At 43.1% G+C, this 25,879-nt stretch overlaps 1 protein-coding gene across 1 annotated transcript in view; it reads left to right on the top strand.

The window, feature by feature from the left end:
* The first annotated feature begins 1,591 nt into the window (after nt 1–1,591).
* Nucleotides 1,592–25,879, top strand: part of SEC14L1 (SEC14 like lipid binding 1) — a 41,721-nt gene continuing 17,433 nt past the window's right edge. Inside the window, exons 1-3 of the mRNA XM_082294277.1 lie at nt 1,592–1,702; nt 3,549–3,640; nt 25,665–25,814. Of these exons, the coding sequence (XP_082150403.1) occupies nt 3,578–3,640; nt 25,665–25,814 (213 nt within the window). The 5' untranslated portion in view covers nt 1,592–1,702; nt 3,549–3,577. The remainder of the gene's footprint in view (nt 1,703–3,548; nt 3,641–25,664; nt 25,815–25,879) is intronic.

The following is a 25,879-nucleotide window of genomic DNA, read 5'->3' as shown; positions in this document are numbered from 1 at the left end:
TGTGTGTACATGGCTGTGTGTGTCTGTAACTCAGTGTGTGCACATGGCTGTGTGTGTGTACATGGCTGTGTGTGTCTGTAACTCAGTGTGTGCACATGGCTGTGTGCACACGGCTGTGTGTGTGCACATGGCTCTGTGTGTGTACATGGCTGTGTGTGTACACAGCTGCATGTGTGCATGGCTGTGTGTGTATACATGGCTGTGTGTGTACATTGTGTGTGTGTACATTGTGTGTGTACATGGCTGTGTGTGTACATTGTGTGTGTGTACATTGTGTGTGTGCATGGCTGTGTGTGTGTACACGGCTGTGTGTGTCTGTAACTCAGTGTGTGTACATGGCTGTGTGTGTGTGCATGGCTGTGTGTGTGTACACGGCTGTGTGTGTGTACATGACTGTGTGTGTCTGTAACTCAGTGTGTGTACACGGCTGTGTGTGTGTACACGGCTGTGTGTGTGTACATGGCTGTGTGTGTGTACATGGCTGTGTGTGTCCATAACTCGGTGTGTGCACATGTCTCTGTGTGTGTACACGGCTCTGTGTTTGACGGGGACTCTGCCTCTCTGCCCCACTCAGGTGAGACCCCACCTGGAACACCGTATCCAGCTCTGAGGCTCCTGCACAGGACATGGACATGTTGGAGTGAGTCCAGAGGAGGCACCGAGATGATTGGAGGGTTAGAGCAGTTCTGATATGAGGAAAGGCTGAGAGAATTGGAATTGTTCAGGCTGGAGAGGGCTTTGGGGTGACCTAATTGCAGCCTTCCAGTACAGAATCACAGAATCACAGAGTGTGCTGAGTTGGAAGGGATGCACCAGAATCATCGAATCCAAGTCCTGGCCCTGCACAGGACACCCCAAGAATCCCACCATGTGCCTGAGAGCATTGTCCAAACGCTCCTCGAACTCCAACAGGCTTGGCACTGTGACCACCTCCCTCGGGAGCCTGTTCCAGTGCTCAACCACCCTCTGGATGAAAAACTTCTTCCTCATATCCAACCTAAACCTGCCCTGACTCAGCTTCATGCTGTTCATGAAGGGAGCCTACAAGAAAGATGAGGGGAGAGTATTTACCAGGGCATGTAGTGGCAGGATAAGGGGGAACGGCTTCACACTGACAGAGAGGTTTAGATTAGTTTAGTCATCATTCCTGGAGGTGTTTAAGAAAAGACTGGATGTGGCACTTAGTGCCATGGTCTAATTGGCAAGGTGGTGTTAGTTCGTAAATTGGACTTGGTGATCTCAAAGGTCTTCTCCAACCTAACCGATCCTGTGATTCTGCGATTACAGATTTGGAAGAAATCCTTCCTTGTGAGGGTGGTGAGGTAGTGGAACAGAGCAGCTGCGGCTGCCCCATCTCTGGAAGCGTTCAAGGCCAAGCTGGACAGTGCTCGAAGCAATCTGCTCTGTTGCAAGCTGTCCCCGCCCGCGGCAGGGGGTGAAGCTGGATGACCTTTACGATTCTTTCCCACGCAGACAACTCCACCAGCCCACAACCCGCTCTCCCCTCACGCCCGCCGCGCGCCCCGCGCCGCCCACCGCGCATGCGCCCGGCCCGGCCCCGCCCCCTCAGCACCGCGCAGGCGCCGGGCCCGCCCCCGCCCGGCACCGCGAACGACGGGCGGCGGCGGCGGCGGCGCGCCCCTCCCGCGCAGGACGGCGCTGCCCCGGCGGCATGAGGGGAGAGCGCGGCCGGCTCGGAGCGGTAAGGACGGCGCGGAGCCTCCCGGGGCCCCCGCCCGCGCCCCGCGTCCCCCAGCCCCGCCGCCGTGCCCCGCGGCAACTTTCCCATTGTCCGCTCTCTCCCCGCCGGCTCCTCTCAGCGCTGGCCGCGGGGAGCCCCGAGGAACGGTCGGTGCTGCCCGTGATGGACGGGGGGGTGGCCGTAGTAATGATGGTGGTGGTACTGGTGATGGTGGGGCGGGGGTCGCGGTCCTCGGGCGGGTCACGGCCGCCCCGGGCAGGCGGCTCTGGCCGGGTCCCTCCAGGCAGTGCGGGGCTGGCGCAGGTGTCCCGTCCCCTCCCGGAGTGTCCCGGAACCCACTGGGGCAGTGCGGGGCTGTCACCGGTGTCTCTCCATCCAGTCCCCTCCCGGGGTGTCCCGGATCCCTCCAGGCAGCGCGGGGCTGGCACAGCTGTCCCGTCCCCTCCCGGAGAGTCCCGGAACCCACTGGGGCAGTGCGGGGCTGTCACCGGTGTCCCTCCATCCCGTCCCCTCCCGGGGTGTCCCGGATCCCTCCGGAGCAGCGCGGGGCTGGCACAGGTGTCCCTTCCCCGCCCGGGATTGTCCCGGTGGCTGCGGGGCTGTCACAGGTGTCCCGTCCCGCCGTGGGCTGTCCCGGATCCCTCCGGGAGACCTCAGGGCTGACACAGGTGTCCCCCCCATCCCGTCCCTTCCCGGGCTGTCCGGTTCCGGCGCGGCGGGAGGAACGCGGAGTTTCTTTGTTGTGTAACTCTTTTTGTCCGGGGATTAGAGAGCGTTTGCGGCTGTTTGTGCTGATTCAGGTGTTTTGGTTTATTTTTAAAAATGCGGGGTAATCCTGGGTAAATTCTTCTCGGGGCTGGGATGCCGGAGAACTTTCCTGTGGCTCGGGGGGTTATTGTTGGCTCCGGCCGGGGAGCCGCCGAGCCCCGCTGCCCCAGCCCCGGGGCCGGGAGCGCTCCCGCAGCGCTGCGGGGACGTGGGAGCGCCTTACGGACAGAAAAGTGAAGCGAACTTGCTGTAGCGAACCCATTCCTCGCTAAAATGAGGGTGACTCGCAGCCCGCGACTCATCTGCGAGTGCTGCTGCCAGAATTTTTCAGTAAACGTAATTGCAGTCGAGAGAGTTCGGGTCAAGCACTTTGCCGGGTAGAGCAGGCACGAAGCCTTTGGAGTAATTCCTCTCCGTGTTGCCAGTGAATTTTTTCTGGTCGCATAGTGGATTTTTTCTCGAAGTTTTTTTTGCCGGCTATCTCATAAATTTCTCTCTCACAAGTTTAAGTTTTTTTGAAGATGATCAAGGAATGCCCTTGATCATCAGTGTGCTTTAATAATCCGGGTTTTTTTCCTTCTTTCTGAAAACAAGCATTTTTAACACTTATTTTTTTAACCTCTTTTTGTGCTTTCTGTATTTCTTTCTTGTTTTGCTTTTGGTTTTTTTTTTTGGTTTTTTTTCCCCCAGTCCCTGTTCTGAGCAGGGCAGCCCACATACTGTGCTGGGGTACTGGGAAATGCTTCTCTGCCTGTCGCTGGGATGTGTCAGTGTTTGGTTCTCAGCAGCAGCACAGGAAGTCTCACCACCCTGACAAAGAGTCATAAAATATGTTGAAGATTTGTTACTAAAAATGTGCTAATTTTATGTTGTCTTTGGGAGAAATGGTAAGTCATTTCTGACAGAAATATATATATAGCTTTTCAGGGCCCTGTTGAGTCTTAAAAAAGATTGTCAGGGAATTGTGAAGGATTTCCTGTGGAATTGCTGGCATGGTACCACGCACAGACTAATTGCAAGAGAAAATTGAAAATGGCTTCCTACGTCTGACAGATGGTTTTAAAAATTTCTTTTTCAGGTTTGAGTTGATCTCACTAAACTGCAGCCATGGTGCAGAAGTACCAGTCCCCCGTACGGGTGTATAAACACCCTTTTGAGTTAATTATGGCTGTAAGTATTAATTTTTGCTGTAATTTTCTTCTTGCTGGTTCCTTGTGTTGCTGAGTACTTGCTGGGCTTTGATAGATACTGTAGAACATACAAAGCTGAAAACAGTATGCAAAACATGAGAGCTATGTGTTTCAGTGTTTCTTTTTAAGAGTATTTTCTTAACATAACGTGCTCTCCTTTTCTGTCAAAGCTTAGATACAGTTTCCAGATGTATTTGAAAGTTAGAGCAAAAGTAGGATTGAAGCGTACTGGAAGTTGATTACTGGGGGCAGATGCTTCTAGAATGGGAGGAAATGTCATGTACGCTGATTAAAACATTGTTATGGTTGTGTCTTCATCGGTGTAGAGTGTACAGGATTAGAGAGCCCAGAGAAAGCCATGAAAGCAAGGATATGCCTGAATGAAAAGGGAGAAAGGACTCTGGTAACATTTTGAGGGAAGGGAAAAAAAAGCTTGGTAGGGAGGCCAGAGAGATGAACAAAAAGCCTTTTGGGTGCATGCTGCTAATTTGTGTGATAGTGTTACAAACAGTAAAGAAAAGAAAGAAATCTAATTAGGTTCCCCTTTTTTTTCCTCTCCCTCCTTCTCTCCCTCCCTTTTTTTTCCTTTTCAAAAACGGAGTGGAAGTAGGTATTTGACATTTTAAAGTGTATTCAGTTGAAACCACAGCTGTGGGGCTCTTGTGAGTTACAAAGAGCAATTAGGGAGCTTTTCCGTGATAAAACCAGTTAAAAGTGAACTGTAATCGAAAAAATAATTGTTTAATTTCGCTTGCTGTGCTGAAAATACTATCTTTAATGGCTTCAGAGGAGAGTTTTAATAGTGCTCACAGTGTAAATATTTAGATAGATCACATGGTTTGGAGTGCAGAGTTCCTTACAGAAGTGTTCCTTTGCAGTCACAGGGCAAAAAAGGATTAGATCACCCTACAGGGAATACTGGCATTTCTTTTTATCTTGTTCCTAAGGCTGCCTCCACTGTTACACATGTAGGTCTTGCTCTTGCAAACACTTCAAGGCAGAGAGAGTGGTTATTTTGCTGAGCAGTGAAGAATCCAACTATGATATGTGTCAGGTCTTTTATGACTTCAGTAACTCTGACAGCTGGGCTTCAGGTGGTCTCTCAGTGAAATTTGATGGTGTCTGTAACTTCAGCCTTCAGTGAAGTTGTACTGGCTCTTAGATCAATCAGCCAAAATTAGGTTCTTAAATGAAATTCCCTTGCTGTTTGCTAAGCTGATGAGTGTTTCCCTTGCTGCTGAATTGAAGGCAAAAATTCTTCCCCTGGGTTATTTCTTCAAGGATATTTTGAGTCAAAATGCTGGCATCAGGATTGTCCACAATGCTTTGCTGGGTGTAATTAGAAACACTTCTGACTATTAGTATTTAACAGAGTTCTCAAACTGTTCTGTGTCTTGGGGATAATATCTGAAGAAGAACATTTAACAAATATAAAACCTTCCCTTACATTAAAGCTTTTCTTTAGAAGGCAAGAGGCTATCCTAGGTATGCACCTAGGATAAAATAAAAGTTAAAAATTAAAAGTGAACTAAGAGGAGAAGAATGCTCATAAAAAGAAACAGCCAGACAGGATCCTTTCTGAGACTGGAAGTTTAGCTGAGCAATAATACATCTGATTTATTTAGTCTGTGTCAGAACAGTGGGTTATCACTTGTACTTGTTCAGAATGTGAGCACTGGATGAACATCTTCCCCCTGCCATTTCGCTGCTGTTACTGATTTTTAAAACTTGTTCAATTCCTGCTGGTGATCCATCAAAACTGTCCGTGCATTTTCTGAAGTGTGTAGAGGAGTGCCTCCGTGAGCCAAATTCTGTAAGGAATAGAAGCAGTATATGCTGGCTTGATGCTTTTTGGTACTGCTTTGTTACTGTTTCCCCTTGGTTGAATAGCGATTGCATAAGTTGATGAAGTATTTCTGGAAGGAATACTTGTGTCAAATTTTGTGCTCACTAAAGTGGAAGCACTACGTTGCACATTCTCAACAAAAAAAGTGCTGTAATGTTATTTTAGCAGTGCCAGCAGCTCTTCTGAAATGAGGAACAGCCTGGCATACACCAAGCTTGAATTTAAAGCACCCAAGAAATGACTGATGTGTTTGATTTTCCTTTGTCCCTCTCTTTATATTTGCATGCAGCCCTTGAGAGAATGTGTCCTCAAACAGAGGTTTAAACCCACACCCCAGAGATACTCATCTGTCAGTAAAAAATCTCTTGAGAACACTTTGGTCAGTGTGGCAGCAGGGTTCTGTGTGCTGAGTTGTGTAACAAAAATCCCTGTCTCTAGCCTGGGTCTTGGGTGGGATCTCATCTTTGTCTTCAGGTGCTGACTACTTTTAAAAATTTCGTTTGGCCAATTGTCCTCCCTTCCTTGGGCGTTCTCTGGAACTCCAGAGGTAATTCTTTCTGTAGAGTAGTAACGAAGCTCACCAGTGTCAGTGAAGCCCATGTGCACTGGGAAGATTCCCTGGATGATACGTGTGGCAATTGCAAATTGGAACTCATTAAGTCAAACTAATATTTAGCCTTCAGATACAGAAATCAGCATTAATTATTCTTTTCTAGAAGCCACTGAGTGAATGCCACTTGCAGAGTGGGTCATTTACAGTGCAAACTTCCGATTTGCCCACTTTCCCCTTCCTGGGTTTCCAAGAGGTACTTGAGGGAGAATGGAGCACAATCAGCATTCCATTCATGCAGCTCTACTGTGTTCCCAGGGAACTTTGTTCTCTGGGAAGGGTGACTGCAGCTCTATATTAAGACAAAAACCGGAATTTAATTCCACTTTGATCTAAGCCAAGATTGACAAGACAAAAGTATTTTGCAGGCAATTATGATATAAAGACTTCTAAAATAGACAAGAGTCAAAATTCTTTTCCTAAGTTGAATTGGTGTTGAAAATTAGTTTCTCTGTTATGCATCCTCCACTGAAATCTAAAACTCATCTGTTGAACCCTAATATATCTCTATGACACTATCCTTAAGGCATGACCCCTTATCTCCCAACTGGGAGTTGGTGAGGTACTGAGGCTGGGAGAGAGTCGGGACATCCATCACTTCCAACTTCCTCAATCAATAAAGTCCAGCTATGTAAAATAAGCTACTTCCCTTGAAGATTTCTTTCTACTGGCAAATTGTGTGGTTCCAGATAATGTTTAAGATGCAAATCTTTTCATGAAGCTACTTCCTGAACTTGAAAAGATTCTAGAATCATAGGCTGTGAATTGCCACACTTTAGTCTGACACACCTAACACAGGCAAGATGATTTCACCAAATAGTTTCCGAAGCTGACACGATGATTTTTGGCCGCTCTGTGGAATATCTGTCATAATGAACTTCTTGGAATCTCTGTGTGTCAGTGGATATGTATTTTGAAAAGCACCCAGGGCAGCAGCTTGAACAGCTGTTCAGTAGACTGAATAGAATCTCGCTTCTCCTCCTGTTCAGAGTTTACGTAATGCTGGAAGCAGCTGAAATGTGGAAAAATGGCTGTTTACTTAGACTCAATTGTCATGTTACCAAGGTTAAATATACTGGAGAAAAACTGAGAAGCTGCTTTTATAAAACTTCTAAAGATTACAGTTTCAGATTTTTTATATTGGCTTAAAGAGGTTTACATTTAAAGTAATACAGGGACTTTGCTGAATAAGTAGTTCTTAATATTAAAAGGCAGTTAAGAACTTGAATCTTCCTTAACACACATGAGGCTAAAATTAACTTTGGAGATTCGCAGCTCATTTTCAGTCTGACATACTTTAGATAATTCCCCTTGAGTTTAATTTCCAAAGTAAATTTAAATAATGAATAATCACTTGCAATGGCATTCCAAGGGTGGAATTTATGTAAATGGAAGATAAATAAGATTTTTGAAAAAGCACACATTGGATTGAACCATTGACCAACGGGATTTTTCCTTTTTCTTTTAAGTTTCTGAAAGCTCTGTGGAAAATGTATTGGTCTTCAGCCCATTTAGAAAATATCCTGTTTACAGTCACAAATTACTTAGTTTCAGAAATAATGTAATTTTAAAAAATCGATCTCACATTTTCCTGTTGTTCTGATGGAATACCTGAAGTATCTCAAGCATGAATCTCTCCTAATAAGTATAATGTATAATGCCTTTGATTATATTATCATTTTTATGGTTCAGATTTGCTGCTTTTGGACAACAGGCTGACTCTCTTTGGCTTTATAGATCTAAAAAATAGTTCTTAAGGTATATCTCATGAATTAAAGTATTCCTAAATTACAGGTAAGTAATAAGACTGTAAATGGGATAAACACACTTCAGTGATGGAGTAGATTAGAAAAAAATTTATCTGTTTTTTCAGATTGACAAATCAAAGTATAATCCCTTGATCTAGATTGTAATGGCCTTCCTGATCAGGCAGTACATTGTTATTTCATTATAAAAGTTATTACTTTAAAAAGCCATTTAAAAAAATTCAAACTCTATCAAGCTAAATGCCATACCTGCTCATAAATCCTTGCCGTTTTTATTCCTTCTAGTCTCTTTTTTTTGTTTTTTCCTGGAAAAAATGCATTTCCCATGTCATGTGAAGAGGAGCTGAGAGGCTGGTGAGAAAAAGGAAGCTCTTCTGCAAGTGCTTTTGAAAGCACAAAGCAGGCTTTAAATATATGGAGAAGTACTTTATTCCCCCGATGCAGTTCACTTTCCTGAGAATTTGTCTTGGATACTTAAATCCTGGAGAAGGGAATAAACAGAGTGTCTGCTCCCAAAACCGCTGAGCTGTTCCCTTTTGTTGTAGAACTCCCAGAGTCTCATCTGCTTTGCTTCTTGTCTTTGTTGAAAACTCAGCCTTATTTGCTGTTGGAAATGTGTTGGTAAAGCTGTGGTGGAGCAGAGCCTTGTGTGGAATTTCTGAATTTATATGAAGTGCCTGCAGTTTCACTGGTGGTTGATAGTGGTGGTGGTTCCTGTGTTACCACACGGTGTAAGAACAAATGATTGTTTGGCCACTTGTTTGGAATGAGCTGTGGGTAACAAATGTGAGAGTTCACTTGAGCGAGAGGGAAAAATATTGACATAGCAGCCTGCTAATGGTGCAGTTTGTGTTATTTTGTGTTATTTTGTGACGTGCTTAGCTATTTCCATGCTTGGTTTCCTGTTGGTGTTATTTTTGTTGGGGTTTTTTTTGTTTTTTTTTTCTGGGCAAACACATGACCTGGCTGTAGCTGACAGCTGCAGTTCTCTTGTTCACCAAAAGCTTTGAGTCAGTTTTTAACAAGTCCTTTACACTTTAAAAGCTAAGACACCACTGCTGTCACACTCTGAAAGGTGTCAGAAGAAAGAAAATATGTATCAAAACAGTTCTTGTGTTGTGTTCTGAAAGCACTCCAAGCTTTTTACCCTTTGCAGGTGATTTAGCTCTGGTGTGACGTGCTGCTCCAGGATCTGTTGATGCAGCCAAGTGATGTTGCCTTTGAGTTAAAACCCTTAAACAGGTGGGAATCTGTCAGAAAAGAAGTGGTTACACATGCTGCAGAGTCCTGGACACTCAGGGTTCTACAGTTAGAATCTGGAGAAGGTATAACTCCATGCTCATGGTCTAAGGCGTCATTAGACAGTAAGAAGTATGTGTAAAAATCTTCAAAACCATGTGGGAAAGAGATAATGGTGAATTCTTTTGGGATTGATTAAAAAAACATACCCAGTGAAAAGCCAGAAGTTGCTTAGAGGTCAGAATGACGTGTTTCCATATGGCTTGGGCAGTCCGTGCTACCTGAGGACTTCCCAAAAAGCACCTTCAGTGGGAGTCCAGAATCTGGAACCCAGAAGTGAGGGGGTATTTGTTGTAGCCAGGACCACTTTTGCTTTGAGCTCAGTTTGGAGTCAGTACATTCCTGGAGGGAGGCCGGCGATGGAATCTTCAGGCTGTTGGATTCTGAATGTGGAATGAATCTTCCGAGAATATGCAAGGAAAGCTGTTAATTAGCTCAAGTTGAAATTAATTACAGGTTAGTCTTAAATGGTCTATTTCATTTTCTCCCAAGCGAATTTGTCTTCCAGTTTTTTCATGGAGTTTAAAAATGCTGTGCATGTATTCTAAATTAAGAACTAGGATGTTAAGCTGAATTATTTAACTCTTTCTTTAATTTTTGTGATACAGTTAAGACAGGTCAGGTTAGCAGCTCATGTAAAATGTTAAGTAAGGCCTATTACAGGTAATTTAGTAATTTGACTTTCTCACTGTCAAATTGCAGCTGGTTTCAGCCGTCACCAGTCAGTCAGTGGTGTTTGAGGTCAGAGCCCTGCCAAGGAGCCACGCTGGTGGCACAGCCGATGGCAGCATGGCTAGGAAGGGAATGCCTGGCATCATCTGCACTCCACTGCAGCGTGGGCCAGCACTGCCAAAAGAGTACAAGCCAGCAGTGAGCCATCACGAGTTGAGATCAGCTCTCAAGTTCTTGGCTTTTCTCTGCATAGCTTTTGTTCAAGTCACGCTGATTTCAGCCCAGTCCACAGAGGTTTTCAGCTTGTGGTTCATGGACTCTGTCTAAGGGTCAGAGAAATACCACCAATATGTGGTTTCCCACTGTAGCTAAGCTGGTGCACCAGGCTGCTGCTCTTGCTTTCTTGCAAAGATGTGTTCATCAGCAAGCCAGCTTAGGGACACAGGCTGGTCCAGAGCTGTCTTAGAAAAAAAGAAGATAAATTCCTTGTCAACCCAATTTTCTCACTGGGTTCCCTTAAGGCTGCTGAGCATCCCTGTGGGAGCAGGTGCTTGTCCCCCCCGTGCTGTGGGTGAGCTGATGGCAGCTGGCTGCAAGAAAGAGGAGTCAGCAGGGCATCTGTCACTAAGGTTGCACTCTGGGAGCCCTCCATTCCATTGGGAAATAATTAGGGATGTGCAGTTTGAAAAATGCAGAAGCTGCTTGCTGTAACAGTAAATGAAGGGGCCATCAGAAACCTGATTCAGCAGTCTTCAGGTATTATTCAGCAGTGCAAAGTACTTGGAAATCACACTTAATGGCTTGGAGTTGTGGATTCTGTGAGTTGCTTTGGCATAAAGGGTGTTCTTTCCCTGCTTCAGAAAAATGAAAATTAGAAATGTCTGTGTTGTGTGCTGGAACATGGTCACATGTGAATGGAATGGCTGCCTGTCTTGCTTTGTATTCGTGTTTAAAACTTCATATTTGAGCATTTTCTATCTTGGACTCCTCTTGCATTTTACTTTATTATAATTAGTTTTGGGTTCTATATATCGGCAAATTTGAAAATAAAAATATCACTGGGCTGTTGGAACCTACCAGCTTTAACTCTGGCGACAGCAGAGGGATCGTGGGAGGGAGCAAAGAGAAGCTATTTTTTTGCATTAGAAATGAATTTTTGTTTGAACTGTTTTAATTGTTAGTTATATATGTTTGGGTTCTCTTGAATTACTGTTTCAATATTGTGTCATGGTCAGATTGATTCGGTTAAATATCTAAATCTGTGGGGTTATGTATTACTGGATAATTACAACTGTTTTCATTTTATTGGTATTTATGTTCTCATAACTTAAGTATGGATGCTTTTTGGAATATATGCAAATCAATTTGTGCAGGAGTTGAAAGCTACACTGCAAACCTCACCATCTCAGCCTGTCTGATAACTTTCTGCCTTGCCTGCTGCTGCTGTAATATTAGATCATATCACTTTGACAATAATAGATCTCATTTTGTGAAAAAGAGTATTTCCCTGGTGATGGTCAGGGTGGCAATGTGCCATTTAGAGTTGTTTATGCCAGAACAGATGGGAACAGCTTCCTGATGAGAGCACTTCCTTTCTTGAGTGCATTGTGTCCTTTCATTTAGTGTAAAATTCAAATGCCACAGACATTCAGTCCAGTTCAGGCACATCAGGCAGCAGAAGCCTTTCCAGAGGATGGTTTCTTCTGGCTATTTCATTCAATGTGTAAATTATACTGTATAATTTGCAAAACTCTCTTTGCTGTGCAATTCATTGGCTTGTAGATAAGTTCTGCATTACTGAATTCAAGGTTCTATGAAATCACTTATTTCTATTGAAGTGTTTCATGGTCTGCATGGTGGAGCTACTGAAGTTGTAATGAACAGGATTTAAAGCAATTTCACTTGAACTTGTTTGTTCTGTGTTGACTAAACCGATTCATGCTTTTGTTTGCCTTTCTTTGCTGTAAAGGAGGGTGAAGAACAAAGAACTGCTTGTCTATAATCTATGAGTTTAACTGCCTTTTAGAAAAGAAGCAGATGACTCTTGACTGTTCTTCTTTTATCTTTTGAAGCTAGGTGGTATCTTTGTCTGTATTTTATAGGGGAGCAGATGCAGGGGTGCAGAAATTGTACCATCCCACTGATGGCTTTACACTGGTATTACCTGGTTGGTGAGATCTGGATGATCTCTATTCTGTCTCTTAGAGAAGCACAGAACTGAATTGCACCATGAGGCCTCTCTAGCTAGTGCTGCCTTTCAGGCAGTGGCCAAGGGCAGTATCTGCCTCTAGGGGAGAGGACAGGAATGAGATAAACATATGGTAACACTCTCTTAGGACACTCTCATCCTCCAGCAATGTGTCTTGACAGCCCTTCTGGTCCAGAATGTGCCGTTGTGAGGAATAACATCTCATGTGCTTGATTTCTTGTGCTCCCAGCTCCTTTCTGGAGCCCAGTGAACTGTGTGGTGGCACCCTCCAGCAGGAGTTGGCGCTTCATGACACGCTGTCAAGAGATGGATCCTTTCCCTCCAGCCTGGCAGAGCTTGCTCAGCCTCACACCTCCTGCTCCTTGTGTCAGAAGAGGCAGCACAGCCTGACTCAGGCTCTCTGTGCTGCCTGCCCTCTTAGATCTGGCAGGTACCTCCTTCAGCTCTTAAATTGCTAGTTTTCATGGTGGTGATTTTAGTTAGTTCAGTAGTTTATGATTTCACATGAGGAGCTGCTCTTCTGTACTCCTGGTTTTTCACCATCAGTTTTTTACCTTTTTGAGGGTTTCCTGATACATCCATGTCTGATGTAAGGTATTTTTTTTGTTATGCTTCCTAGCTTGAGGTAAGTAGTGTGCAGGCTCCAGACCCTATCATGCTGCATTTTGATGGCACTCCATTGGCATTAGTGAATGGTCAAGATTTAAAATTACGTACTTAGGAAATTTTAAGTGGTTTGCTTAACAGAGTATGGCCGCTCTCTACCTGGAAGTTGATATTTTGCTGGTCCAATAGCCAAATCAAGGCCTTGCTGTTTGTCTTGAATTTTATGTTCTTCTGGTGAATCTCACTGTACTAATGATAGTCTTGGAAGAATGAAATCAGTGGTGCAGTGCTTAGAGGCCAATTGCCTCTGGACCAAATGAAAATCTGGTGGGTGAAGTCTGAGGCAATGAAGTCAAACCTGTTCCAGTGAACTTTCATGGGGAGGGAAAGTCTGGAGACTTTTTTCCTGCTGGTAGTACAAGTCTATTGCCTCCCAGGCAATGGTTTAATGAGGAATTCTGAGCCCATACTGTAGCAGTGCTGTAGTCATCCTGTCCTCCTCCACTGATAAATTAGATTTTGTCTGCACAGTAATAATTTTATTTTAAATAGCCTAACATATTCCAGATGTTAAACATGTTGTAACAGACCTTCTTATTGAAAGTGTCTGTGATTCTAAGACCAAACAAGTGACGAATACTAATTATAGGACTCATAAAAGTGAGACTTAAGCATGGTACAATAGAGCAGCAAGGAATATTTGACTGTTCTAAAAATAGATCCTCAGTGGACACAGTGGGACTGCAGCTGAATTTTAAAAAACTGACTGCAGAGGAACCAGACATGCAATTTTGTTAACTGGAAAAGGAAAGGAGAAGCCAAGTACCAAATTCTGCTTTCAATGTGACAATACCCCGTGCCTCTGAAATGCCTGTTGGCAACACGGAGCGTGGTTGTGATTGTTCAGCTGCTGTAAGACAAGGAATGGTAATTAGAAGAAATAGTAGGACAAGCTTAGTGATTTACAGTTGGTTTTATGTGTGTCTCTTAAAAAATTCACGGGAAGATATGTTCCTGTGTTATGTAAGGGGCCGTGTGTTGCCAGTGTTGCAGAGAAATAGGAAATGCTTGGGAATAGCTCACATTCCCCAGTAATCACATGTCGGTCTCCAGGCATTTAAGCTTTCCCTGGCCTGTCGCCAGCCTTTGCTGTGATGCTCTTTTGGAGGTCAGCTTCTTCTCCAGACTGCTTTAACCTTGAGCCAAAACAGTCGTGTCCTGTGCAGTTGGGGTCAGAAGCCAAGTTTCCTCTCTTAGCAACTACTGAAGTTGACTTTAATTGCAGGGCACATTCTGTCAAACAAAGCCTTGTGCCCGGAGCTACGTGGCTCCTGGGCCAGACTGATTTCCATCTGTCTTGCTTGGAACACGGGCAGGGCAGGCATTTTTCTCTGAATATAGAATAGTGTTGCAAATGAGTTTGATGTAAGTAAGTTACGGTGAAATTGTGAGTCCATCTGGGATTGCTGTTGCCCCCTCTAGGTCAGCTAAGATCTGTGTATGTTGAAGAGCAACTTGGAGCAGCACAGCTGTAAAGTCTGTCCTCAGTGTTCCACCTTCACTCTAGACCAGAGCAATGTCAGTTGTTTTCTAACCAGCAATTAAATCTTGGTCTCTCAGTCATAAGCCAGCCTAACCTGAATGATCAGGCTTTCCCAGCTTACTCCAAAGGAAAGGAAGATTAAATTTATTTTATTTGCATTCAGCGTGGTTGTTGTTGGGTTTTCTGTTCTTAACCTTTTGTTTTTCTTGTGGAAGGAGTGCTACTTGCCCAACTTCCCTATTCCAGCTTCTCCTTTTAGACATTTATGTCTCAAGATTGTGCAGAGGCTGCAGTTGAAGTTTGTCTTGCTCACTCTTTATTGGAGTGGCACTTGGGTGCTTTCAGGCTCTGTGGACTTCCCAAAGGGAGGAAGAGAATTAATGATTCTCTTGTGTGTGCCTGGAAGGCAAAGCAGGTGTAACACAAACTCCTACACAGGCTGTCCACCAACTCCTCTGTCCTGCCCTCATATTAAGGTGTCCTCTGAAGATGGACATCCCATACAAGAATCAATTCTTACACAATTCCTCCTGTGCAAATTTATTTAAGCAAACCACAGATGACTCAGATCTGTTTTAAAGTAACCACTCTTCAAATTAAAGTCCTGTTGAGGCATGTCTGTGGTTATTGAAGATCCTCTTTTACAGATAGAAGATGGAATGTTAGCCCTTGTCTTCAGGTCCCATCCTTTATCCCCAGTTTGTTCTACCTGCTGAATTGGTGTACCTTTTAGCATCAAAACTTTGAATAAAATTGCATTAAATCATTGAAGCTTTAATTTCTATCTGGAAGAAGATGGAATCTCTGTGTGTAGCAGAGTGGTTCTTAAGTGGTTGTGAGCCAGTTCCCTTCCAGTGTCGTTCCATGCAACATCAGGCCACTGTAATTTTGCTGGTAAAACTTCTCTCCGAGCACTTTTCTGAAATGAAAATGCCCAGGTGTTGAACGGGAAGGAGGTACACTGAGGGGGATAAAGTAGTGATCTGTGTAGGAAGAGCCTGCATGGGTGGCTTGACTGGTCACATCCCTGATGAGAATTGAGGTTTCTGTGTCTGGCTGTTTCTTTCTGGTTCAGGAAAGAGGCTCTTTGCTTGGTGACTACAGCTGAATAACTCAACACTGAACTACCAGTAAAATTGCACTTACCGAGGAGATTGCTTCAGAACCTGTTCTGAATCTCCTGCTTTATTTATACGGCCTAAATTATTTTAATGAAATACTAAAATATTAAAGTAACTTTGTTCATGCTTGAAAACACTGAACACTGATGCTGAGATTCCTTAGCTCTGTAGCCAGCACATTTGTGCTGCCATACAGAGGAGGTTTGCTGCAGACCTTCCTGTCCCCCAGTAACTCCTTTTTTTTTTTTGCTCCTGCCTTTTGCCTTTTCTTTTATTCCCTTCCTTGCTTTTGGTTTTTGGCCTGTCTCAAGCAAATCTATGCTTTTTTTAGTATAACTCAAATTTGTCAAGAATGCTTAATGAACATATATTGTCAAGTATTTCCTTGGCTAAGCAGAGAGTTTTACTGATATTTAATTGCAGGTACTGTCTAAATGGAGCATTCGTGCAATAAGCTGCCTGAAAATTCCTTTTGATTTCTGGTTTGTGTGCTGGTAGAAAAACAAGCACATCTTTGCTTCACATTTGCTTTGCAGAGAATGTAAACTAAAACGCTGAAATGTGTGTAAACTTTTTAAATTACTGCAAGGAAAGGTGCTTTTTTTCACCTGAAATTGTTACTCTTTTTGATAGTAGGCAGGGTTTGATGTCTTCTGTAAGCTAACAGCAGTAAAAAATTAGTTCTAAATCCTCTTCATGAGAGTGATACTAATATTCATAATCCTATCTAGTTGATTCTTAGCCTGAATTTCTCCAAAACATTCTGTGCAACAGCTGCCAGAGGTGAATTTGTTGCAGTTTCCTGAGATAATGTCCCAAAGTCCACATGGTTTAGGGTCGTGTTTTGTGCAGTAAGAATGTTTTGGTTTCAGTAGGACTCCTGATGCTTTCTCTGCATGATGACCTCAAAGGAAAGAAGTTTAAGCACAAGCAAGACAAACAAATATAGTACCAAAGTTTGGGAAGATGGTGTGGATGCTGTGATGAGTTTCCTTGGAGATCTGTCCAGTTTCAGTGACTGCTTTTGCAATGACCTGGAGGATGTAATGAGCACTGTGGTATTTTCAGGGGTGGACTGGGCAGTGCTGGGTTCATGGTTGGACTCAATGATCTTAATAGTTTTTTCCACCCAGAGTGAGTTTATGATTCTGAGTGCATTCCACCTCACGGGACTCAAAGCCAGGTTACAAGAACTGGCCTGCAGGGTTGCCTTCAGGGCTGTTTAGAATGCCAGGCTATGCATTTGGTCTGGATTTGGAATGTAATTAAACCTAATAAGTGATCAACACTGTAACCATGGAAATGCTGCCTGAACTATAGAGAGGAACAGAAATGTCAGTATTTGTGTGTTGGTGCAGTTGCTTTCACTTGGAAGTGCTTTGTAGCAGTTTAACACATGAAAGGTGCTGCTGTCAGAAATCCGAGGTGGTGTGTGACGTGTTGTGTAAGCAGCACTCTGACTGTGAGCTGTCGAGCTGCAGTTTCCTTTGTAACACCATTTCAGTGGTATTTTGTGATTTTTGTGATTGGCTGTGTGTATCAACTATGGTTATGCCTGACATTTAACATGAAACTGTTGCTTCTGCACTGCAGAAGACTTGGAAAAGATTAAATAGGTGTGAAATAGCCTGGATTGTGTCTGCAGAGCTGTGTGGAGATAAAGCTCTGTTCTGTCTCTGTTCTGAAAGGTTGTTTTGCTTCCCCAGGCGCATCCCTCGTGTTTTGGATGAGTGGTGGTAAGTGCTGTTTGAAGCCAGGAGCCAGCAAAAAATTGTCTCTAAATTTTTATGGTCTCCGAGTAACTCATTGGAGCCAAAGCACAAGAATAACTTCTCTGCTGTTTCCTGTCTCCATAGAGATTTTTAATTTACTGAATCAAAGCCTTTCATACAAGATCACAAAGTAGTTATTGAATTTGAGTTTAGTCTGTATACTGGGTTATTTTGTAGTGGTTATGGGCAATGTCCTCATTGTTTTCAGGAATTTGCAGACTGGATGTGAAGCTGGGAGGTTTCTTGCTGTGTTTGTAGGATTTGAGCAGCAGATTGCCTGCTTGGCATGTGGCAGGGCTGTTAACCTATTTGGTAGAACAAATATGTATTGTTTGTTCAGTGGTGACATCCACTGAAGACAAGATCACTTTAACAGGTAGAGTGTATTTGAAATGTGCAAGATACTTAACTGGGTGTTTACTTAACTTGAAAGTACCGTGGGCTTCTAATACAGCTAAATGTAAAATTGGACAGAGCAGTCTTGCCTTCTTTTTGTATGAAGTAATAAAATCTGAGGCTTTATATAGTTAATCTAGGGTGAGTTTAAGTGTGTGGGAATAAATCTGCTCATCCTTTCTTCCTTTTTCTTTATGGACATTTGTAAGGCACAAGTGGGTTATTCATAGCGATGTAGAGCCTGAAATCCTTTTCAGTGAAACCTGACTGAATCAAGAGAAGCTCTTAAACAAGTATAGGCACCGAGAGAAGACAAGGACGAGTAGGGATTATGCTCTTCTGTACACCTGATAAAGCCTTTTCTTCCATGCAGGACTCTTGAGTGACAGAGGAGCTCTCAAGGGCAAGAATTAATGGCTTTGGCAAATGCCAGGAAAGGAAAGGTTTTCTTATTGACCTCTGCTTACAGATGGCTTAATTTTCCTCAGTTCCTGGTTTCATGGAGAATTTCTCAGTAATTTCATTTCCATTCCACAGGAGAGGTGAGCTGAGGAAGCTCAATTTGCTGGCTGCTGAGCCAGTTATGCTTTCAGATGCTTTCCCGAGACAAGGATGCTGTAAAGAACAAGTCCTTGTAGCACTTGATGGTTGAACAAGGCCCAGGGAAGCCCTGGTGGTGTTAATGAAAAGGCTTCTGCAGTGATCTTCAGTGTTTGTAGGGTGTAAGGGCAGCTTAGAGCACTTAATTAGTTACTGAATATTAGTATTACTATTACTATAGTATTACTATTAGTTACTTAATAGCTGTGGGTCTTGGAAGCCCGGGGAGTGCTTAGAGACTGTGCAGGGTCCTGTAATGTGTGTGAGGTCAGGATTCATTCAGTGGGGGAAGTCTCTCCTGGATCTTCTGAGTAGAAGAGGCGTAGACCTGGGCTGTAAATCTGAGCACCCCTTCAGTGCAGTATCATAAATGTGGCATTTGAAGAATCTGAATATCATGCTGCAGTAAGTTTTTTGAACCACTGACAGTTTCTCTTCCCAGATACTCTACCTGAAAGCTCTGATCACTGCCTTGGAGAACATCCAAGGTTGTTTTTCAAGATTGCTTCTCTCTCTGTTTGAGAAATAATTAACCTTCAATTACAACTCATGAACAACATCTGTGCAGAGTAGATTCTTGTTAGTACTTGTCTAATTTGTATAATAACGTGTTTGTGTGGTCTATTAAAAAAAAAAGACAAGCCTCAGAACTTCAAAAACAAAAAAGCCATTGTAATTGTAGTTCAAGGATTTAATGCATAATTATATAAAACTTTCACAGCCTCCTTTATGAAAATTTTAGACTAACTCCATTGTTTATGAACTTTAAGGCAGGAATGTACTCCTGCAAAGTAGAGGGAGTTGGGCCGTTTTGGGCAATTACTTGGGAATGCTTTGCTTTGGAAGGCTGGATATGAACAGTGCTGTAAACATACACTCTTAATGCACTAAAGATCATTTAATTTGAAAGTTCCAGGTCACTTCTTATGCTTGTGTAGCAAAGAGGAGCTCTTTAGCCTCTAAAATGGAGCAGAATGTTTGTCTTACTGATATCGACTTGTCCTATTGATTTTTTCGGTGTAACTTACAGAAGGGTTATTTATTTTATCTTGGATACACTTAATAGCCATCATTAATACTTGGATGGCCAAATTTCGTCTTGTACCAGGGAACAGATGGTGAAGACAATTTATCCTGTTATTGAATGACTTGTGCCACTACAAGGTAAAATGCTTTTGGACTGTAATGGAGGGAGGATACAAGAGGGACAAAGTGAAATAAGGTCAGCATGCAGTTGTAGGAAAGTGTGATGGGGAGAAAGGAGAATTGTGCAATTTTTTTTCCTGTAGCTTCAGGTAAGGGGCCACTTGCATTTACCAGGTGAATGTCAGCTCTCATTTTGGGAGATCCTTGGGAATACATCCCAGCACATGGTGCAGCCGTGCCCTCAGAGCCACCTGCTCTCTGCTCTTCACACCCTGCCCAAGTACGGCCCTGCTTGGAAAGGCAGGATTTTCCTCTCTCCTGTGGAATTCTGCTCTGTGTGGAGTGGAAGAGTTTCTTCCTGTTGCAAAATGAATATATTAAACCAAAGGTATATTTAAATGTGGGGCATTGTGATTTAATTTGTTTTTTAACAAACCAAGATGGAACAGAGCCTTCCTTTTTAATGAATGCTTGCTGCCTGCTTCATTTGTCTTAATTCTTAAAATCTCTGCAGTAGCTCTGTTTCAGGTGAAGAGTTACAATTTTTAATTCAAATTGCTTCCACACAAGGTATTTCCTGATGTCCTTTCAACTTGCTTAATCCAGTTCCGTGATAAATTGTTATGCAAACATTTTGTTTGTTGATCTTGCTCTGATAGCCAGCAGGTTCACCATTGGTGAGTCTTGCTGGAAAAGCTATGGAGTAGTCTCTTTGTTCTAGTTCTAATTTTGAACACTCTAAAATACTTTTTTAAAGTAGAAATTACAGTGGAAGGCTTAAACTCTTTTTTTTTTTTTTCCATTTTAGAGTAAGTCATAGTGTTCTTTACACTCTGACTAGCCATATCTTGATGGCATAGACTGTGCTAGGATTTAGAGAGAAGTCAAAGGACTGTTAAACTACCTCATATTTGTCAAGAGCCAGAAATGGTACATAAAGGAAATTTTTGTTTAGATGAGGCACAGCCATTCGCTGTCAGGTCTGACCCTGCCCCTCGTTTTGGGTTGTCTGTAGTCCCCACAAGCCTCAGCTGTAGTCTGTGTAACTAAAGCCTTCTCCTTCTTTTCCAGAGAGAGTTCTAGAACTGAGTGGCTGCCAAGCAGCCTTTGTTTCCCAGCAATAAGAGAATAACTCCTCTCTTTGTAAATGAGAACATTAAATAAAGTGAAAACACGGCAGAGAGAATAACCACTTAAGCCTCCTCTGAGCAAGGGCTCTGTGGAGAGCTGCTCTGAGGGGAAGGTCACTGCACAAAGCCGAGGGGAACGTGCTGCTTGGAGCAGGGGCCTGGCTGGGACTTGTCCTTGGAGCTCTTGTCCTTCCAGAGCTGGCTTTGCAGGAGAGTTTCTTCCCAGAGAGCTGCCTACCTGTATGTTAAAGATATTTGTGCTTCCCCAACGTGCAGTTCGCGTCACGTTCCCTCTTCCCGGTGCCTGGGAGTGTTACCTTACCAAAACCCCTATTTCTGGAGCTTTTTGAGGTGTAGCCACTGTAACCATCTGCTCTCTTGCACACACGCCCCCGAGCTGATCACTCCCATGTGAGCTAACATCCCTCAGAGACACTGGCACTGAGATCACACTGCTTTGTTCAAGTCTCACGATTTTTATACTGCTTTGAACAAGTGTCATGATTTTTATACATATGTATGAATTGCAAAGGGAGTGGTAGAGAGCTCTGAACAGCAGAATGCTGGGCATGAAAAGTTACTTGCTGCTCTGTGAGAGTTCATCCAGAATCGTTTCTTTCCAAGTTCAGCTGCCAAGAATTTGAAACCTCTTGGTTGCCCTCCCATGAGTCACTGCTTTTCCTATTGATCTGCAGTGCAAGAGAAGGAAGGGATGCAGTGCTCCGCAGGAATGATCAGGCTGCTGGAATGCAGCCTGTTGAGCCAGGGCAGCATCCTGCTTGAGTGACCCTTCTTGTTTCTTGTGTTTGTGAATAATTCAGAAATCCCCCACGGTGGGAGTGGATAGGAGAGCACAGTGAACGTTGGTATGCACTTGCACATTGGGACCCACACATGATCAGGTGCTGCAGGCAGAAATTAAAGTTAGCACCGAGTGCTGCAGATGAGATTGGACTGCCAGGATGAATCTGTTCGTGGGTTCTCTTGAGGTGCCCTTGGAGAATGTGGTGCTGCTCTTGGAATGCTGCTCTGCCAGCAATTTCAGACAGAAGACATCAGAAAGAAATAAATAAAACATCTTAACGGCTTGATTCATGCTGTTAAGCTGTTAAAGCACTCAATATGCTTAATTTTCCAAGTGGTAATTGAAATTCCTCCTTATGTCACCAGGTTAGAATTCCTGTTTGGAGGATTCACCTACTAGAACAGCACAGCATAAAATTGCTTGGAATATTTTTTTTCCTCTTTTAAATATAGAAGTTAGTTTTGAGTCATATAATGGAAATACTAAATAATCCCTATTCTTGAAGCAGGAGACTGGGAATATATTAATCTGGCCAGAGAAGCTGAGTAATTTCTTTGCATAAATGACTGGCTGTCCCCACTGACAACTGAGCACATGCTTATTATCAAGGTATTTTATTAGCCCTAGGCATGGTTTGAGAAGGAAAAAGCCAGAAGTCTTTAAAAACTGGGTTGGGGTCATACCTAAGTGCTGTTTTAAAGATGGTATTTTGAAAAGAACTCATTATTCCTGATATTAGAATTCCAAAATCTAAGGGCAGCGGCAGCAAGTACAATTCCCTTGGCTATGAAAAATGACTGCAATGGGTTTAAAATAGTCTGACTTCTGAATTGCTTTCATGTCTTCACACTCAGCTGAAATACTAGCAAGGATAAAAGTGGAATAAATCCTGTTATTTTGACTCTACTCTGAGCATGAGTTGCTAAGGGAAGCAGTTGGAAAAGAAGCTTTATTACAGTGCTATTTTGGTTGAAATTATGCTTGTCAGTGCTCTTGCTGTTAACATGCATTAAGAAAGTTAAATTTGCAGTTCAAGCTGCTTCACCAGACTGTGTTTTTCTTGATGCACAGTGCAGCTTCTAATGTATCAGAGTACACAAACGTTCCAGAGGCTGGTGGGAAATGTAAAAGTACGTTATTGAGGAACTGCAGAATTGCAGGATCAAAATCACTTTTTGAAAGATCTGTACACAGGTGTCTCAGCCAAGGAGGTGTTGTGACTTCATGTCAAGCCCAGCAGCAGCTGCAGAGTTTTGAGGATGAGCACATCCGTGCTTTTGACTTGTGCTCCATGTCAGGCTCCACACACCCCACATGTGTTAAATGTGGTGGGGAAAACAGTGTCAGTGTCATGTCCTTGCAACACCGTTCACGGGTGCATTTAGTGCTATAGCAGCAGCATTTCACTCCTGCGTGGAGCCCTTCAGGATTTTCTGCAGCTGCTTCTCTTTTGAGGAACTAATTGTCTTTGATTGTATCTGTACAGTGAAATTGGAACACTAAGACAAAGGTGTGGAGTATCTGATTTTATTTGTAAAGAGAGACCTATCTGTCCAGGTTTAACCACAATGCTGTCAAACAAGGTAGGGGCAGCATTTTACAATGAACTCTGTTTTATCAGCCTGCTGGAGGAATACTGCATAATGCAGTTCAGTTATTTCCTGTCTGCAAAGCTGGATTTGAGACAAAATTTCTGGTTCAAAACACTTCAATAACGCAGCAAAATCTCTTCAATGTTACTTGAAAATAAAGGTGGTGTTTGATCTTCCTTTAATCTTCTCATGCTCCTTTAATTGCTCCAGTCTTGACCATGCATGTGCTGCTCTGACTCACGTGGCTCTTGCTGTGTTGTACCACAAATTACAGGTTTTCTTCCTGTGCTGCGTTGGTTCGTGGTGGAAGATCTGTCAGTGTCCTGTAGCCTTCAGCAGCTTTTTCCTGCCTACTCTGCACTGTGAAAGGCAGCAGTTTGTCCCTTGTGGAAGACACAGCCATGCTTGAATCAGATTGAGTATTTTGATGTGGCCATGGTTTGCTCTAATCACCTTTTATTCAAACAGGGCTGTGCTGAGAAATGGTGCGTTACAAGGACATACTGGCAGTGGGACATAAAGAAATAAAACCAGCCTAATTTAAGAGCCCAATAAAATTGACTGTGAACAGTTTTCTGTGTGTATGTTCTTCAGGGAGGAAGAATCCTGAGTCGCTCTTGGAAGCCCTCAAGTACTTTGCTGTAAGCATTCAGCTTGCCAGCTTCTGGCAGATAATTATTTTGTTTTCTTCCAAATTGAACACATTCAATTCAGTCTTGCCATTTGAAACAACACATTCTTCTTGGGCATTTTTTTGTTCACAGTTCAGCAAACACCCAGGAGCAGGGTTCACAGGGCAAGCATGAAGTGTTTGGAGGACTAAGATGAGAAAAGCATCAATATGTGCAATGAAGGAGACTTGCAAAGGCTTTGGCATAAAGGGGGTTGTTCAGCTGGGGAAAACTTGTCATCCAGTTGTAAAAAGGACTTTGAAAAAAGTGAGAAAAATGTTAGATAATTACTGTCCCTGCTCTCCTGTCTGTAAAATAATTATAACATTAGCTCCATAGATAAAAGCGTCAAATGAAGCAATCTGAAAACCAGAAATACTTTTAAATTCTGCTTCTTCTAGGAATGTTTAACGGCGTTTAACTACAGTTAAAATAGAGATTAATTTAGAAAGAATGCTGAAACTTTTTCAGGGAAAGGACTGAGATACTCATGAGCAACTCAAATGTACAGCCTTCTGTCTAGAACAAGAGCCTCATAAAAAAAAAAGAGAAACTTCTTTGCCGTACCAACAGGACAAAGGAAACTTCTTATACCATGTTAATAGGACCCATCCTCCCTTTGTCTTGGAGCTGTGAAAGGTTTTCTCCCTCACTGCTGACTATTGTGTTAAAATACTAATGCTCTGTCACTGCTATTGTGCACCCATCTCTGAGCCCAGAAATTATTGCTGTTCTTCAATCAAACCCGACCAGCTGTGCACAGATGAAGTCTGAAGAAGGGAGTGTGTGTAACCCCTTCCCTGGCTGCACTTCTGCTGCTTTACAGAGGAGCTTTATGAACTTGGGAGAGTCATGCTGCAAAAATGGTTTAAAAATATGCACAAGGGGAAAAAAGCTGACACTGTTTTAGTGCCTTACACCACTGTCACCATAGTAACACTGCCTTCCAACTAGATTTGAACACTGGTAATAAACTGAAGTATTTTAATTGTTCTAGAGGGAGAATTCAGAGACCTTTTCTGTTCCAGCCCCACCATTGCATACTTTGTGCAGCTGCTGCTTGTTTTGTCCCACACCCTCTCCCTCTTGGTGCTGCAGCCCAGCTGTTTTCAGAGCAGCTGAAACCATCTAAAAGGACAGAGTAGATATTTTACCTCTTCTAAAAAGTTGTTTCATGATGTTCTCTCAGATTTACTTTATCTAAGCTTTCTTCTGCATTGAGACACCTTGCAAAATCCGACCTTCACCAAAACCAGTGAGGTTCTCATAACAGCAAAAATGAAGGAATTCACAATATGGAAAGCAGGCTAAAGAGTTAGTTGCTTAGTTAGTTGTTAGTTACTGGTACCCCATGAGGAAAAAAAAATAAGAGCTGTCTTGTATTCTTCAGCCACAGTGGTTTTAAAATTAAAATCCAGCAAGTTTACTAATGGGGATAAGCACCCATTTTCGTCTTTCTTGTTTTACTGATCCCAAATTCTTGACTATCCTGTCAATGTCTGATTTAATACCATCGTCTCTGTGTGTCAAGTATTTAAGAGGTGAAATTATTTACATGACTGTGTTCTTTAACCCAAATCAAAGGTGTTGCTAGCTCTGCATTATTGCAAGAAGTTTTACATTTTCAGAAGTGTGAAATGAGCTCATTGTCTTAGACTGACTGTTGTTGGACAGAACTGTGAACTGCTAAACTGCAGTGAAATCATTAGGAGGACTCTGTGCCCAGGGAGCTTGAGAGCTCTATTAGCTTAAGAAATAGCTTTAGAAATGTTTTTATTAGACCTTGGGGAGCTGTATGAAATCCCTCTAGATAGCTTGGTGAAACACCGGTAATTAGTAAGTGGGTTTTTTAAATCCAAGACATAATTGTTTTGTCTTGTGGTATTTTAGAAGTAGAGTGTCTGATTTTCCTGTTCCTGTTATCAAGGGGGTTGTCATGGTACAGAATGAATAACTTCCTTTTCAGAGGGAGGGGAGGAATGGGTTATTTTGTGTGGTTTAAAAATTGCCTTACTGGAAAGGAATTAATATTATTTATATTAATAAACGGATTGTTTGGAATGCTCTGTGACTCTTTCAACTGTAATGTGGATTCAGGAAGGTTCAGCCCCTTCCATGGAAGCTCTGAAGGAGCCTCCAAATGGTGATGCTGACGAAGGAGCTCTGCACAGCCTCAGGAATCAACGGTGATGATTGTTTGTTCTCTTTCCATCGTTACAGGCCTATGAAAGAAGGTTTCCTACGTGCCCTCTGATCCCCATGTTCGTAGCCAGTGACACTGTAAACGAGTACAAGAGTGAGGACGAGGCCATCCACGTGATCGAGCGGCGCTGCAAGCTGGACATCGATGCACCACGGCTGCTGAAAAAGGTGATGAGCTTGGAAGTGCCTGCTTTGTACTTCTGGATGTCCCTTCACCTGAGTACTGTACCTTA

The sequence above is a fragment of the Coloeus monedula genome (assembly GCF_965178545.1).
Source record: "Coloeus monedula genome assembly, chromosome: 19".
NCBI lineage: Eukaryota > Metazoa > Chordata > Aves > Passeriformes > Corvidae > Coloeus > Coloeus monedula.
This window is presented reverse-complemented; position numbering and strand designations above follow the sequence as displayed.